At 45.1% G+C, this 17,076-nt stretch overlaps 1 protein-coding gene across 1 annotated transcript in view; it reads left to right on the top strand.

Moving 5' to 3' along the window:
- Window positions 1-4,962, top strand: part of lrrc75a (leucine rich repeat containing 75A) — a 71,382-nt gene extending 66,420 nt beyond the window's left edge. The window contains exon 4 of the mRNA XM_080210741.1: window positions 3,709-4,962. Coding sequence (XP_080066867.1) covers window positions 3,709-4,306 — 598 coding nt within the window. The 3' untranslated portion in view covers window positions 4,307-4,962. The remainder of the gene's footprint in view (window positions 1-3,708) is intronic.
- Window positions 4,963-17,076: the final 12,114 nt, after the last annotated feature.

Genomic DNA, 17,076 nt, shown 5'->3' with positions numbered 1-17,076 from the left:
TCTGATTGATCTCCCTCTGGTTGACTCATGAGTTCCCTCGTAACAAGCAGTGGCCTGCCCAGCTGAACTCATTAGCTGAGCCTTTTATAAGACAGGTCCCGGATTGGGCATGCTGAACGGTAATCCCAGGCAGGAAGTGGTGTGTGTGTGCACCAAGGTAGTGGTTTCAGTTTGCATTCTGTAATAAATTATGTTCCTTTTCAATCAGCCTTCCTGAGTCATTACAGAAAGGTAGAAACATTGAATGAGAGCAACAATGACTGCAATGTGAAATTTTGCAGTGCACTTATTTAGGTTCCTATCTGAGAATGTAAAGCTGGATTTTGCATAGATTTTTGTGTAAAACATCATGGACTGTATGAGCTGAGTGGCCTTTCTCTGTCCTGTACAGGCAATGCAATTTAATGTGAGGAAGTTTGAGTTGTCTCTGGGATGTGACGAGATGTTTTAGAAACTTGGCTGTTTTAGGTGTTTGTTTAAAGAGGATATTTTTTCGTGCTGATTAATGCCAGGGGATTAAGAGTTCCCCGAGACAAAGCTGCTTTAGCAGCATTGTGCGCAATTAATCAGTGCGAGCGCTGGCTCCAGAGCAGCCAGTCTCCTGACTGGGATTTGCTCTAAATGGTAGAGCCTATGACTCAGGGGAGAAACATTTGGGGCTTGGATCATGCAGCTTTCTGCTGAGCTGCCAATTCAATCCTATTTACTTTGTAGTAAAATTAACATTTTAAAAACCATTTTCTCTCTGAGTCTAGGGCAGGTGATGCAATCCTTGGGAGAGGAAGGGGTAGTGTCAGAATTTGGGAGTTGGGTGGGGTGGGAGGGGAGGTGTCAGTACATGGGTGGGGGAAAGCAATTGGTACCCCAAGTGGGCTGTTGAGGCAGAGATGGGGCCCTGGGGAGGGAGAGTTGGGGCCATGAGGGGTTAGTGGCAATTCAACATTAAATATAGATTCAGAGTTTCTCTCCAATGTGAGAAAGTTCAACTGCTTATTTACTCTCCCAATCTTCCAGAATCTGGAATAGATTTATTACAAAGAGCAGAATGTTTTTGAGTGAATGAGACTCTGGCTGATCAAAACAGGCATCAATGAACGAACAGAGCAAAACGGGACGCTGTCTTGCTCCAGCAGGAACCTCATCATATTACTGATTTGGATTTGTGCCAAAGAGGATTGTGATTCATCAGGAGGGCTGGAGATTCAGACTGTGGTGAATTCCAATTAACGGGGAAGTGAAGTTACTTTATCTCACTGCATGTGTTCACCCAAGTTTAGAAGTTAATGGTGAACCACTGGAGGGTCCAGACACCATCTGCTCCATCCTGCTCTCTCCTGTGACTTCCCCTGAGCTTCACACTGACGCTGGGGTAGCTCCAACCACCACCTGATCTTCTGCAAATGTCATCTGGAGGTTAACAGGGCTGTGTTGGTATTGGAAGAAACAGAAACCAAGAATTTGCACATGGCTTTATCTCAGGATATTAAATGGGTAAAAGAGAGAGACCTACATTTCTATAGTGCTGTGACAACCTCAGGATACCCCAAAGCACTTTACTTGGCAATCCAGCCCTGTTAATCCTGCAAAGTTCACTTACTAACATCTGGGTGCTTGAGCCAAAATTGGGAGAGCTTTCTCCCAAACTAGTCAAGCGACAGTCTGATATAGTCATTCTCACAGAATCATATCTTACAGATAATGTCCCAGACATCATCATCACTATTCTTGGATATGTCCTGTCCCACCAGTAGGACAGACCCAGCAATGGTGGCACAGTGGTATATAGTTGGAAAGAGGTTTGCCCATGGACTCCCCATCCACAAATATTCACTCACTTCAGCACCATTGCACAGGGGAAGCAGTGTGTACTATAGACAAGATGGAATACACTGCAGAATCTCACCAAAGCTCCTTAGATGCACTTTCCAACCCCATGACTGTTTGAGTAGCAGATACCTGGAAACACCACCACCTGGGAGTTTCCTTCCAAGTCATTCACCATTCTGACTCAGAAATAGATTGCCATTCCTTCACAGTCACTGGGTCAAAATTCTGAAGCTCCTTCCCTAACAGCACTGTGGATGTACCTACACTATATGGACTGCAGCGGTTCAAGAGGGCAGCTCATCACCACCTTCTGAAGATTAGGGATGGGCAATAAATGCTGACCTAGTGAGCAATTCCCACATCCCATAAATTAATTTTACAAAGCATTTTTTGAAGTGATGTTGTAATGTAGGAAACGTTGCAGCAAATTTGTGCACTGGTCTACGTGTTGCTCCAGAGCCACAGCAATGTGGCTAACTCTCAATTGCCCTCAGTGATGGGCAATAAATGCTGGCCCAGCCAGCGATGCCCACACACCATGTAGAAATATAACAAAAGTCTCAATATGAGCTTAACTCTCTGAGGCAGCTTTGAATCCAGGTAAGAGTGTGGCCTGCTGAGTCTCTGATAGTCAGTGAATCAACTCCATGTTAAGATGGGGGCTTTCAGGGACTGTGGAAGGAGTGGGCTTCATGACCCCAAAGACTTCCCTTGTCATGAGGTGAGCAGCATCTTTTGTGGTGTGCTATTAACATACCTTTCCCTTCACTGTGTGAGATACTGAGCTAAAATTTTCTTTGTGGGCAGTTCTGGGAGACAGGATAATGAACTGACAGATGGGACACACTTGCAGTTGGCAGTGCAATGCAATGTGCTGAGTAGTCTGAGTCACTGTTTGCTGGCACTGAACTGACTGATCAGTGACACCCCCCCCCACCCCGCCCCTGAGTGACCCTTTGTTTCCTCTCCAACTGTCAGCCCTGGATCATCAACTCAATTCTCTAAATAGCTTCAACTGAGGAGCAATTGTTTCTTCTGTGTTCATTGCCCAACGCCAGGGTATGTTCCTACAGAAAAACATTCCTATCAGTGCTGTTGGTGTCTTGAATTTGGGTTTGAATTTGTGCACACATTCAAACAGAATAAACATTGCAGGACAAATTCGTGGAGGAAACCCCACTGGAACAATCTGAACCAATTGTCACCCTAGGAAGTTAGCTGATTAATTGAACCCCACCTCATCCTTTCCAATTAATCAATATCTCACCGACATAGTGGAATAAGAAAGAATGGAGGAGAACAGGATACAGTCCAGTCACCCAGTGGTAACCAGTCCATTATCGCTTACTGTCCTGGCTGATAAATCTTTTGCTGTCTGGTTTTATTTTCCTACCCAATATTGTCAGGAATAACTAGCATTCTTTCCCCTTTTCAATTCCCATTTCAATCTGACTGAAGTCTTTATCCTGCTCTTTGAGTTCCAGCTTTCCAGGCTGGAATGAATGCTCTTTGGTGGGTCAGTTGGATTTGCTGTCCTTGGGGACACTCCAAACTGACTGAGATCATCTCATTGCCACTCGCTAAAGAGGGCAAAATAAATCAGATAACATCATGTTTCAGTGACCTTCCCCACATTGGGAAACATACATGTTTGAATGCCAGGGGTTCCAATGGATGGAGTTTTGAGGTTGAGGGAGTGATTGGGAGGGTAGAGGAGAATGTAGAATGTTGCCTGATATTTTTGTAGAATTTTTGTAGAATGTTGCCTGATATTTTTCCAACAGTTTTCATGTAATCCATCCATCTAGCTACGTGCTCCTGAAACAGGTTGCTCTGATCAACTCCCTGTTTCTGATTGTCAATTATTTATTTTCCTTCCAGTCTGAAAGCTGCCCTGTCTGGGAGCCCAACAAATGAGACCATGGATTTATCTGGAATTGCCCTGACAGCCAAGGATATTGAACGAGCAGCAGTGTACTTGCAGCAGAATCAAGAGCTGATCAGCAGTGTGGAGCTGTGTTTCACTGAACTGACGGACGAAGGTTTCCTGCACCTACTACCAACCCTCAGTTCCCTTCCGCATCTCAACACTTTGTCCCTGAATGGGAACAAGCTGACCAGGAGTATACTGAGGGAGCTAACAGAAACACTGAAGGACCTGGAGAAGTTTCCCAGTATTGCCTGGATTGACCTGGGTAACAATGTTGATATCTACTCATTGCCTCAACCCTTCCTTGTCAACCTGCGGAGGCGAAGTCCCAAGCATGGCAACCTGCCCACCATCTTGGAGTTTGGGGAGGGTCAAAGCAGCGACCCAGAGAACGCTGAGGCTGACCCATGTGAGAGCCCAGATGATAGAATGGGGTCAATGCAGGATGTGCTATCTCAGCCCCATGCCAGTGCAGCCACGGTGTGTGAGGGTTTGGAGGATGAGGAGGCCGTTGAACCTGAGGACGATTCACTGGCCAATCAGACTTGACACAAGCGGCATGGATTTAGGACTGTTTCATTGGCAGGATTGGCAAAATGCATCAGGCTGGAGCCTGAGATACTGAACTGCCAGATTAGGAGGAAAGTATCAGAAAGAAGAAGCATTGATCAGGATAATGAATCCATGGTGCTGTCAGTGTGCTCAGAGAGGCTTTGTCCTAGAAACCAGTGAGGAACCTGCTTTTGGTTAGTTACTGCTCTTCAGTTAGGGACTTGCATATTTTTGTTTCTTTTTTTTTAAACAACACTTGCCTTCCTTTCCACTCACAGCAGCCAATTTCTGCACAGCAAGATCTCACAAACAGCAATGTGACAAATGGCCAGATGATCTATTTGAGTGATGTTGATTGAGGGAAAGGTATTGGCCTGAACACCAAGGGACTGTCCTGTTCAACTCATCTTTGAAGTCGTAGCCCTGGTATCCTTTACATCCACCTGAGAGATGGAGTGACATTGAATAGGACTCTAAAAGGAGCTACAGTTCAGGGAAGGGATTCGTAGAGAGAGAGAGAAAGAAAGTGAGCTGATATTTCATGTTTTATCCTGTCCCGTTGATTGATTTCCCTGAAAGCTGCTTGTACCTTTTATCAAACAGAATATTTTTATCTCTGCTAATGTCACCTAGCTGAAATAAAATAAATAAAATGATATGTGTCAATGTTTACTGAAATACAATCCATGGTTTAAAATATGTCAGTGTTTTTGTATCAGAAGGATACATTGATGATAATGACAGGAACCTACATCCTGACAGAGACTGCTACATCTGTGAATGATCTGATGTCAGAGAGCTCATGTATACACACGGTAATCAGGTGAGGACAGAACCGTCTGCAAGAACATTGCTATCTTTTGGTATAGTTTGTAATGAACTTTCTGAATTCCTAAATCCTCTTATCATGGGAACTGTTTATGTAAACATCACGCTGCAATTACAACCTCCATCCACTGGCGGTGCAGTAGTGCCTCATTCGTGGGACAAGGCTGTCGCTAGCTGACCAGCATTTATTGCCCATCCCTGGTTGCCCTTGAGAAGGTTGTAGTAAGCTGGCTTGTTGAATCCCTGCAGTCCACGTGCTGTGGGTGGACCTACAATGCTGTTAGGGAAGGAATTCCTGGATTTTGACTGCGAAGGAATGGTAATATATTTTCAGGATAGTGAATGGCTTAGAGAGGTTTGAATCTCCTAGCTGTTTAGACTACTGCAGAGAGAGTTTGAACAGCTCTGTTGTTCTGTTTCCCAAGTATTTCTGATTATTTTAATTATAAATAACTATGGGAAATAGACATTTTGCATATCTTAAGTTTAAAATTTAACTCTAAAATAGGGATGGAGTATAGGTATGTTCTATATTATTTGGGGTTGCATGCAGAGAGTAAAAACTAAATATAGTCTGCAGGTAAAGTGGGAAATTGTGAGCAGTGTGCACAGATATAAGTCAGTCTTCATTTTTAAACTGTTGCAACTGAGGACACCATTGAGAAAGTCAGTATTTATCAAGCAAGTGACCATCAGCTTCTCTAAGGATGGGTAATAAATCCCAGCCTTGTCCACCTCAAGTAGCCCTAAAATTTAACTGTGTGGCTTCCTAGGGCAGTTAAGAATCAACCATGTTGGCACAGAACTTGGAGTCACATATAGATCCAGGCATGATAAAGATTGCAGGTTTCCTTCCCTAAAGGAAGTTGTGAACCAGTTAGTTTTTTTGAACTCATGCATTTTGCACTTATTTTGATTGATGTTAATTTTTCTGATTTCTAAATCACACACGTGTAATTAGGTTTGATTTGTCTGTAGTCCTTATTTGGACAATAGAAACTTCAGTGAGTGAGCAGACATGGTGATGAGTTAAAAATTCAGCTCAAGTAGTCAGCAGGAATGATCACGGGGACTGGAGAGAGATGATGCTGTCTCGGGCTCTAAAAGCTGTTGGTGAAGATTGCTACTGCCTATTCCTCACACTGCCTTACACAGTCAGGTTAGGACTGCCAGCCAGTTGGGCTTTCCCCATTTAGATTCAGTTCCCTATCTAACCAACAGTCCCAGAGTTTCTCAAAAATTCCTCTCACTTCCTCCATATTCTGCCCTGCTGGGCCGCAGCAGAACTGAAATCATTGTCCCACTTCAAGCGTCCTGTGGAGAACTTGGCTCAATTTGTGGGGAAAATCATGTCTAATGGGCAGTAGTCAAAGCAGCTGCACTGTCAGAGGGTCAGTGCTGAGGGAGTGCCGCACTGTCAGAGGGGCAGTGCTGAGGGAGTGCCACACTGTCAGAGGGTCAGTGCTGAGGGAGTGCCGCACTGTCAGAGGGGCAGTGCTGAGGGAGTGCCACACTGTCAGAGGGTCAGTGCTGAGGGAGTGCCGCACTGTCAGAGGGTCAGTGCTGAGGGAGTGCCGCACTGTCAGGAGATCAGTACTGAAGGAGTGCCGCACTGTCAGAGGGTCAGTACTGAGGGAGTGCCGCAGTGTCAGAGGGTCAGTGCTGAGGGAGTGCCGCACTGTCAGAAGATCAGTACTGAAGGAGTGCCGCACTGTCAGAGGGTCTGTACTGAGGGAGTGCCGCAGTGTCAGAGGGTCAGTGCTGAGGGAGCACCGCACTATCAGAGGGTCAGTACTGAAGGAGTGCTACACTGTCAGAAGGGCAGTACCGAGGGAGTATCGCTCTGTCAGAGGGTCAGTGGTAAGGGAGTCCTGCACTGTCAGAGGGTCAGTGCTGAGGGAGTGCCGCACTGTCAGAAGGGCTGTACTGAGGGAGTGTCACACTATCCTTACAGGTAAGATGCTAAACCGAGACTCCATCTAACCTCTCAGGTGGAAATAAAAGATCTCAAGAGTACTATTTTGAAGGAGAGGAGGGGATATCCCCTGTCCTATGTCCTGGCCAGGATTTACACCTGAACTATCCATTTTTTATGCCCTAAGAGGGCACTGGTGATCATGGACTCCCATTAGATTGGTCCATATTTTGCTGTTGCTTTCTATAGTACAGCTGATCGGGAAACTCTCCCTCTCTTAGCACCTCCCATCAGGCATATTGGAAAGGCATATTCACAAGCTGAGAATCAACCAGTTTGGCCACATTCTGAACACCCTTCTCCACAGCCCTTTGGTCCTGAAGTGGGACTTGAACCCAAAGCCACAAGCCACATGCTCAGAGGTAGGGACACTGTCCACTACACACAAGACCTCTGTCAACCCCAACGTCACATAAACATGTTCATGGGATCCTGACATGTGCAGATTGGGGCTGTGCTTCCTACATTTCAGCTGTGACTAACAAATGTGAAGTGTTTTGGTACATCCTGAGGACGTGGAAGGTGCTACATAAATGCATGTATTTCCAGGTGATTTGAAGATTCTTGACTTTCCCATGCTCTTGTCCGGAGATTTTTGTATTCTCTTTGCCGTACTTGTGTTTTGAGCTCTGAGGCTGTTTTGACCTGCTGGCTGCCTCTATGGTTACGTCCTTGTGCAAGGTGGAAGCAATTTGGCAGGAATGAATTTTGATGTTAGTGAAGGGCTGGGTGTGAAGGTAGCAGTAAACCTGTCAGTAATGTGTAGCTAAGACCTTCTCAAGCTGTGCTGCTGCATTTCCAGAGCTGAATGTAATTACTGTTTGATGTCTCAGTGTAACAGCCCATGGATAGATTTCTGCTGAGGGTCAGCATTAGAGAGGAACCTGCTTCAATCCATTTTCTTTTCTAACTGCAGCTGAGTCCAAGAGTAGGAGGCAACATGAGAAATAAACAGCTGGGAAAGATAAAACATAGAAACTAGAAACAGGAGGAGGCCATTCAGCCCTTCGAATCTGCTCCGCCATCCATTTGATCATGGCTGATCATCAAATTCAATATCCTGATCTCCCTTTCCCCCATATCCCTTTAGCCCCAAGAGCTATATCTAATTTCTTCTTGAAATCACACAATGTTTAGGCCTCAACTACTTTCTGTAATAGTGAATTCCACACATTCACCATTCTCTGGGTGATGAAAATTCTCCTCACCTCAGTTCTAAAAGAGTTCCCCCTTATTCTCAAACTATGACCCTAGTTCTGGACTCCCCCACTATTGGGAACATTCTTTCTGAATCTACCCTGTCTAATCCTGTTGGAATGCTCTGGCACAGTAGTTAGTGCTGCTGTCTCACAGCACCAGGGTCCCAGAATTGATTCCCAGCTTCGGTCACTGTCTGTGCAGAGTCTGCATGTTCTCCCCATGTCTGCATGGGTTTCCTCCGGGTGCTCTGTTTTCCTCCTGCAGTCCAAAAGATGTGCTGGTGAGGTGCATTGGCCATGCTAAATTCTCCCTCAGTGTACCTGAACAGGCGCCAGAATCCGGTGATGAGTGGATTTTCACAGTAAATTCATTGCAGTGTTAATGTAAGCCTACTTGTAACACTAATAAAATAAATAAATAAATTTCTATGAGAAACCCTCTCATTCTTCTAAACTCCAATGACCGACTTAGACTCTCCTCATATGACAGACCTTATTGGAAAGGTTTGATTGGAGTGCAGGGTTTGAATCTGAGTAAAAAATTGGGGCCGGTATAAATCTTATGGATTATTTTTCCAAACCCTTACCCTTCTGCCCCATTCATCCAGCACTGGCACAGACTCTCAGTACCACTGGTATAGGGAGAGCTGATATTAAAATCTCTCTTGCCCTCCAGGGTGACCCTCCATCTCCTGGATGACTCTGTTTGTTGAGATGGCTGCTGTACCTTGTTGCACCTCCCTTTGCTCAGTCTTCAATGCCCCAAAACCATTGAGAAAATAGTAGGACTTTTATTACTACTGGTGCACATTAAGGTATTCCTGACCCATAGTGCCTCCAGAGTGTTATGAGTGCCGGAGTATTTCTTGAATGAGCTGACTGTATAAAAAAAGTCTAATTCCCCGAAATTCCCGTCATTGATCTGCATCCTGCCACCACTCCTCAACCACATCACACTGGGGAATGTGGAAAGAATGCTCTCTGTAGCTTTAACCACCTTTCCAATGGGATTTCCAAACAAAGTAAATTCTCAAAAGTTTTAAAAAGACAGCTGGATGAAAGGTGCTAAATAGAAACTCATGCCCCCCAGAAACCAAAAGAGAAGCAATTGGTGATTGTGGGACACCTTGTGTTCATTGGATTGGGAAGGCCTCAAGTATACAAAGGAAGGGAGGCTTTTATTGAAGCAGCCAGGATGTAAGGATATGGTTAGCTCTTCTCAAGGTATAGTTAAGAAAGAAACTTATAGCATCTTTCATGACCTTGGGTTGGGACATTCCAAAGGTTTTTTTTACAGCCAATGAAGTTGTTTTGAAATTCTTTTGAAATATGAAGTGTAGGATTCTGTGAGTGCAGCTGCATTACATTTACAATTATCATTTCATTGCAGTGCAGCAAGAGATAATTGCATTCTTCCCCACCCAAACTTACTCACATATGGACCTCCCCTGCCCCAGCTCCCTCACCAAGTGCGCAGACATGAACATGGGATCTATCCATTAGACACAGTTAGACTCTTGGTCAGGTGCCCAATCAGTAGTTTCAGAACTGAAGCAGAAGAAAAATTCCATAATGGCTTTCCAGTTCAATCCTTGCCACTGTCTTCAGATCACAAACAACTCAAATGAGTTATTTTGATTAAAGTTAAGCAAACCTCATCTCCTTGGAAAGTGCTAGGTCAATTAAATTTCAACTGTATTCTGCACCTGATTGACGCACACTAATTGAGTCATTTCTATGTGTGGCGGTGACTGTAATTATTAAAGGCTCCAGACGTGGAGTTTTGTATTTCAGCCCAGAGAGGTTATAAATCATCAAAGCTGGAGTACTTCAGCAGAATTATATCAAACAATCTCCTGAGGTGCCAATCTAGGCTGCTCCAGAGAGACCTTCTGAATAAACAGTGACTCTGTACAGTTACACAGTGAGTGATCCTTACCCTGAATAAACAGTGACTCTGTACAGTTACACAGTGAGTGATCCTTACCCTGCTGAATAAACAGTGACTCTGTACAGTAACACAGTGAGTGATCCTTACCCTGCTGAATAAACAGTGACTCTGTACAGTTACACAGTGAGTGATTCTTACCCTGCTGAATAAACAGTGACTCTGTACAGTTACACAGTGAGTGATCCTTACCCTGCTGAATAAACAGTGACTCTGTACAGTTACACAGTGAGTGATCCTTACCCTGCTGAATAAACAGTGATTCTGTACAGTTACACAGTGAGTGATCCTTACCCTGTTGAATAAACAGTGACTCTGTACAGTTTTTTAAAGTGTATTTATTTGTGTCACAAGTAGGCTTACATTAACACTGCAATGAAAATGAAGTAACTGTGAAAATCCCTTAGTTGCCAGACTCCGACGTCTGTTTGGGTACACTGAGGAAGAATTTAGCATGGCCAATCCACCTAACCAGCACGTCTTTTAGACTGTGGGAGAAAATCAGAGCACCCAGAGGAAGTCCACGCTGACTCAGGGAGAACATGCAGATTCTGTACAGACAGTGACCCAAGCTGAGAATTGAACGCAGGTCCTCAGTGCTGTGAGGCAGCAATGCTAACCACTGTGCCACCCACAGTGAGTGATTCTTACCCTGCTGAATAAACAGTGACTCTGTACAGTTACACAGTGAGCGATCCTTACCCTGCTGAATAAACAATGACTCTGTACAGTTACACAGTGAGTGATCCTTACACTGCTGAATAAACAGTGACTCTGTACAGTTACACAGTGAGTGATCCTTACCCTGCTGAATAAACAGTGACTCTGTACAGTTACACAGTGAGCGATCCTTACCCTGCTGAATAAACAATGACTCTGTACAGTTACACAGTGAGTGATTCTTACCCTGCTGAATAAACAGTGACTCTGTACAGTTACACAGTGAGCGATCCTTACCCTGCAGAATAAACAGTGACTCTGTACAGTTACACAGTGAGTGATCCTTACCCTGCTGAATAAACAATGACTCTGTACATTTACACAGTGAGTGATCCTTACACTGCTGAATAAACAGTGACTCTGTACAGTTACACAGTGAGCGATCCTTACCCTGCTGAATAAACAGTGACTCTGTACAGTTAAACAGTGAGTGACCCTGACCCTGCTGAATAAACAGTGACTCTGTACAGTTACACAGTGAGTGATCCTTACCCTGCTGAATAAACAGTGACTCTGTACAGTTACACAGTGAGTGATCCTTACACTGCTGAATAAACAGTGACTCTGTACAGTTACACAGTGAGTGATTCTTACCCTGCTGAATAAACAGTGACTCTGTACAGTTACACAGTGAGTGATCCTTACCCTGCTGAATAAACAGTGACTCTGTACAGTTACACAGTGAGCGATCCTTACCCTGCAGAATAAACAGTGACTCTGTACAGTTAAACAGTGAGTGACCCTGACCCTGCTGAATAAACAATGACTCTGTACAGTTACACAGTGAGTGACCCTGACCCTGCTGAATAAACAGTGACTCTGTACAGTTACACAGTGAGTGATCCTTACTCTGCAGAATAAACAATGACTCTGTACAGTTACACAGTGAGTGATCCTTACCCTGCTGAATAAACAGTGACTCTGTACAGTTACACAGTGAGTGATCCTTACCCTGCTGAATAAACAGTGACTCTGTACAGTTACACAGTGAGTGATCCTTATCCTGCTGAATAAACAGTGACTCTGTACAGTTACACAGTGAGTGATCCTTACCCTGCTGAATAAACAGTGACTCTGTACAGTTACACAGTGAGTGATCCTTACCCTGCCGAATAAACAATGACTCTGTACAGTTACACAGTGAGTGATCCTTACCGTGCTGAATAAACAGTGACTCTGTACAGTTACACAGAGAACTGTGACCAATCATTGAATGAAAATCAAAACTATAGACATAAGACGATCAGACATAGGAGCAGAATTAGGCTCATCAAGTCTGCTCCGCCATTCAATCATGGATGATGTCTTTCTCACGTCTATTCTCCTGCCTTTTCCCCATAACCCCTGATCCCCTTATTAATCAAGAATCTATCTATCACTGTTTTAAAGACACTCAGTGACCTAGCCTCCACAGCCTTCTGTGGCAAAGAGTTCCACAAATTCACAACTCTTGTTGAAGAAATTCCTCCTCATCTCTGTTTTAAAGGGATTGTCCCTTTGGCCCTCTGGTTCTAGTTTTTCTTACTAGTGGAAATGTGCTCTCCATGTCCACTCTATCCAGGCCTCATAGTATTCTGTAAGTTTCAGTAAGTGCCCCCCCCCCATCCTTTTAAACTCCAACGAGTACAGTCCCAGAGTCCTCAACTGTTCCTCAAATGACAAGCTCTCCATTCCAGGGATCATTCTTGTAAATGTCCTCTGTACCCTTTCCAAAGCCAGCACAACTTTCCTTAGGTATGGGACCCAAAACTGCTCACAATACTCCAAATGGGGTCTGACCAGAGCCTTATACAGCCTCAGAAATACATCCTTGCTCTTGTATTCTAAGCCTCTCAACGTGAATGCTAACATCTGTTTATTCATAAGGAACCTCCAACTGCCATTGTTTGAGGAAGAATTGAAGGTGCAACCGGATTTTCAGGAACAGATTGAAGTTATTTTTCTGCAGAATAAATTATAATTTGAGAAACGGCTTTAACAAATTGTTCTCACTGAGCATGCTCTACATTTCTATGAGGATGTGTCTAGGGCGGTGGATAGAGGAGAGCCGGTGGATGTGGTCTTTCTGGATTTTCAGAAGGCGTTTGACGAAGTACCTCACAAGAGGTTATTGCAGAAGGTCAGGGGGCATGGAGTTGGGGGTAGGGTGTTAGCGTGGATAGAGGATTGGTTGTCAAATAGGAGGCAGAGAGTGGGGGTCAACGGGTGCTATTCAGATTGGCGGATGGTGACTAGTGGAGTGCCCCAGGGGTCGGTGCTGGGGCCTCAGCTATTTACCATTTATATAGATGATCTGGAGGAGGGAACCGAGTGTATGGTGTCGAAATTTGCTGATGACACCAAGATTGGGGGAACGGCAAATTGTGCGGAGGGTGTGGAGAGTCTGCAGAAGGATCTAGATAGGCTGGGCGAATGGGCCAGGAAATGGCAAATGGAATTTAATGTTGGCAAGTGTGAGGTGGTCCACTTTGGAAGGAAGAATGGTAGGAAGGACTATTACTTACGTGGCGAAAAACTGCAGCAGGTGACAGTGCAGAGGGACCTCGGGGTCCTTGTGCATGAGTCGCAAAAACCCAGCTTGCAGGTGCAGCAGGTGGTCAGGAAGACGAATGGGATGCTGGCCTTCATAGCGAAGGGGATTGAATATAAAAGTAGGGAGGTCTTGCTGCAGCTGTATAGGGCATTGGTGAGGCCGCAGCTGGAGTACTGTGTGCAGTTTTGGGCGCCGCACCTGCGCAAAGATATTTTGGCCTTGGAGGGAGTGCAGAGGAGGTTTACTAGGCTGATACCGGAGTTGAGGGGGTTGAGCTATGAGGAGAGGCTGAATGAACTAGGCTTGTACTCGTTGGAGTTTAGAAGAATGAAGGGAGATCTCATTGAGACGTATAAGATGATGAATGGGATGGATAGGATAGAGGTGGAGAGACTCTTCCCGCTCAGAAAGGACAGTAGGACTAGGGGGCACAGCCTCAAGATAAAGGGGGGGCGTTTTAGAACGGAGTTGAGGAGGAACTTCTTCACTCAAAGGGTGGTGAATCTCTGGAATTCTCTACCCGTTGAAGTGGTGGAGGCTGCCTCGCTAAATATTTTCAAGAAGCGGGTTGATGGGTTTTTGATAAGAGAGGGGATTAAGGGTTATGGGGAGAGGGCGGGAAAGTGGAACTGAGCCACGACAGATCAGCCATGATCTTATTGAATGGCGGGGCAGGCTCGAGGGGCCAGATGGCCTACTCCTGCTCCTATTTCTTATGTTCTTATGTTCTTACATTTCTTGTTTTGGTGAGAGGAATATTCTGGTATGAATAACTGTCAAATAAAAACTGTAAAGCTTCACTGATTGCCGATTCACATCGTGCCAGACTTCCATGAATTATTGACTGAATTACAAAGTATTTCCAACTAGTTACAATGCAGAAATGGGCCATTCAGCCCAGCTGGTGCATGCTGGTGTTTATACTCCACCAGAGCCTCTTTACACTTGATTTGGCTTTGGTTTGTCAACATAATCTTCAAACCCTTTCTCCCTCATATACTCTTTTCCCTTCCTTCATGGGATATGTGCTTTGCTGGCTAGGTTAGCATTTAATTTCCCTCCCTAATTTGCTCAAGAAGGTGGTGATGAACTGCCTTCTTGAATTGCTGCAGTCCCTGCAGTGTAAGTACACCACTGTGCTCTTTGGGAGGGAGTTCCATGATGTTGACCCAATGACAATGAAGAAATGCCGGTATGTTTCCAAGTCAGGATGGTGAGTGGCTCAGAGGAGAACCTCCAGATGGTGGTGTTCCCATCTATCTGCTGCCCTTGTCCTTCTAGATGGTAGTGGTCATGGGTTTGGAAGGTTCTGTCTAAGGGCCTTTGGTGAATTGTTGCACTGCATCTTGTAGATAGTACACACAGCTGCTACTGACATCGATGGTGGAGGGATTGAATGTTTGTAGATGTGGTGCCAATCAAACGGATGCTTTGTCCTGGATGGCATTGAGCTTCTTGAGTATTGTTGGAGTTGCACCCATCCAGACAAGTGGTGAGTGTTCCATCACACTCCTGACTGTGCCTTGTAGATGGTGAACAGGCTTTGGGAGTCAGGAAGTGAGTTACTTGCTGCAGGATTGCCAGCCTCTGACCTGCTCTTGTAGCCACAGTATTTACATGGCTGATCCAGTTCAGTGTCTGGTCAGTGGTGATCCCCAGATGTTGGAGATGATTTAGCAATAATAATGCTGGTGACCAACAGAAGGCGATGGTTATGGAGATGATCATTATTTGGTGTCTCTGTGGCTCTGTGGTAGGAAGGATTATTACTTACGTGGAGAAAAACTGCAGCAGGCAACGGTGCAGAGGGACCTCGGGGTCCTTGTGCATGAGTCGCAAAAACCCAGCTTGCAGGTGCAGCAGGTGGTCAGGAAGGCGAATGGGATGCTGGCCTTCATAGCGAGGGGGATTGAATATAAAAGTAGGGAGGTCTTGCTGCAGCTGTATAGGGCATTGGTGAGGTCGCAGCTGGAGTACTGTGTGCAGTTTTGGGCGCCGTACTTACGCAAGGATATTTTGGCCTTGGAGGGAGTGCAGAGGAAGTTTACTAGGCTGATGCTGGAGTTGAGGGGGTTGAGCTATGAGAAGAGGCTGAATAAATTAGGCTTGTACTCATTAGAGTTTAGAAGAATGAGGGGAGATCTCATTGAGACGTATAAGATGATGAATGGGATGGATAGGATAGAGGTGGAGAGACTCTTCCCGCTCAGAAAGGATAGTAGGACTAGGGGGCACAGCCTCAAGATAAAGGGGGGGCGGTTTAGAACAGAGTTGAGGAGGAACTTCTTCACTCAAAGGGTGGTGAATCTCTGGAATTCTCTGCCCGTTGAAGTGGTGGAGGCTACCTCGCTAAATATTTTTAAGACGCGGGTTGATGGGTTTTTGATAAGAGAGGGGATTAAGGGTTATGGGGAGAGGGCGGGAAAGTGGAACTGAGCCACGACAGATCAGCCATGATCTTATTGAATGGCGGGGCAGGCTTGAGGGGCTAATTGGCCTACTCCTGCTCCTATTTCTTATGTTCTTATGTTCCACTTATCAGCCGATGTCTGAATCTTATTCCAGTCTGACTGAATGCAGGTCTGGACTGTGTCATAATCCAGCACCCCCTTCAATACATCTAACCTATTCACTCCCTCTCAACCACACCCTGTGCTAGCGGGTTCCACATTCTCACCACAAAATCACCTTCTCCTCATTTACCCTAGCAAACTCATTTATAATCTTAAATATCTTTATCAGGTCACCCACTGAGTGGGGTTTTCTATAGAATGGAGCCCCACCTGTTCAATCTTTCCAAACAGTTATAATCTCAAAGTTTTGGTATTAATCTAATCGGTCCTCAATTGGATCTTTCCAAATCATCGACATTCATTTTCCAATCTGGAATTCAGAAGTGTTCACAGTCAAGTTGTAAAAATACTTACTGGGACAATACCAGAACTGTGAGGAAACTCTAGCCGCCAACGTTAAATTGGATAAGTGCTGAGGAATGCCAGGAATAGGAGCTGAGGTCAGTCATTGTCCCCTTGAGGCTCGTTCACTGTTCAGTGAGATCAGGGCTGACCTTTGACTTTGATTTCTCTTTCTCAGCTTCTCTCCAGATTCCTTGATTCACTTTGAGTGTAAATATCGAATAATCTGAGCATTCAGCAGATTGATCAGTGTCCTGAATGCAGATTCCCAGCTGCAGGACCCAGATTGTACACAGATTGTCAATTAGTTATTAATTAATTGGTCTTGCCATCCTATTTCATTGATCATTGATGTTTTTGGCAGGGATTCAGAGGGTAATTAAGTTTTGCTTTGTAAGTGAGCAATTACCCTGTCACAGAGCCTGGCACAGTAATCCATTTGGATGCGGGAATCCTACTCTCTTCTGAATGTCAGAGCCTCCCCTCAAACGAATCACCAAACATGACCAAACAACAGAATAAATTCTGGCAAACTCCACTGACGCTAGGGGACTCTCACGGGAGCACAGGTTCCACATGCACTGGGTCTCACTGGGGTATGGGTCCCACACACACTGACTCTCACTGGGGTACGGGTCCCACACACACT

This window comes from Carcharhinus amblyrhynchos, chromosome 23 (assembly GCF_965287045.1).
Source record: "Carcharhinus amblyrhynchos chromosome 23, sCarAmb.v2.hapA, whole genome shotgun sequence".
Lineage (NCBI taxonomy): Eukaryota > Metazoa > Chordata > Chondrichthyes > Carcharhiniformes > Carcharhinidae > Carcharhinus > Carcharhinus amblyrhynchos.
Note: the sequence above shows the minus strand (reverse complement) of the source record. Positions and strands in the feature narration are given on the sequence as shown.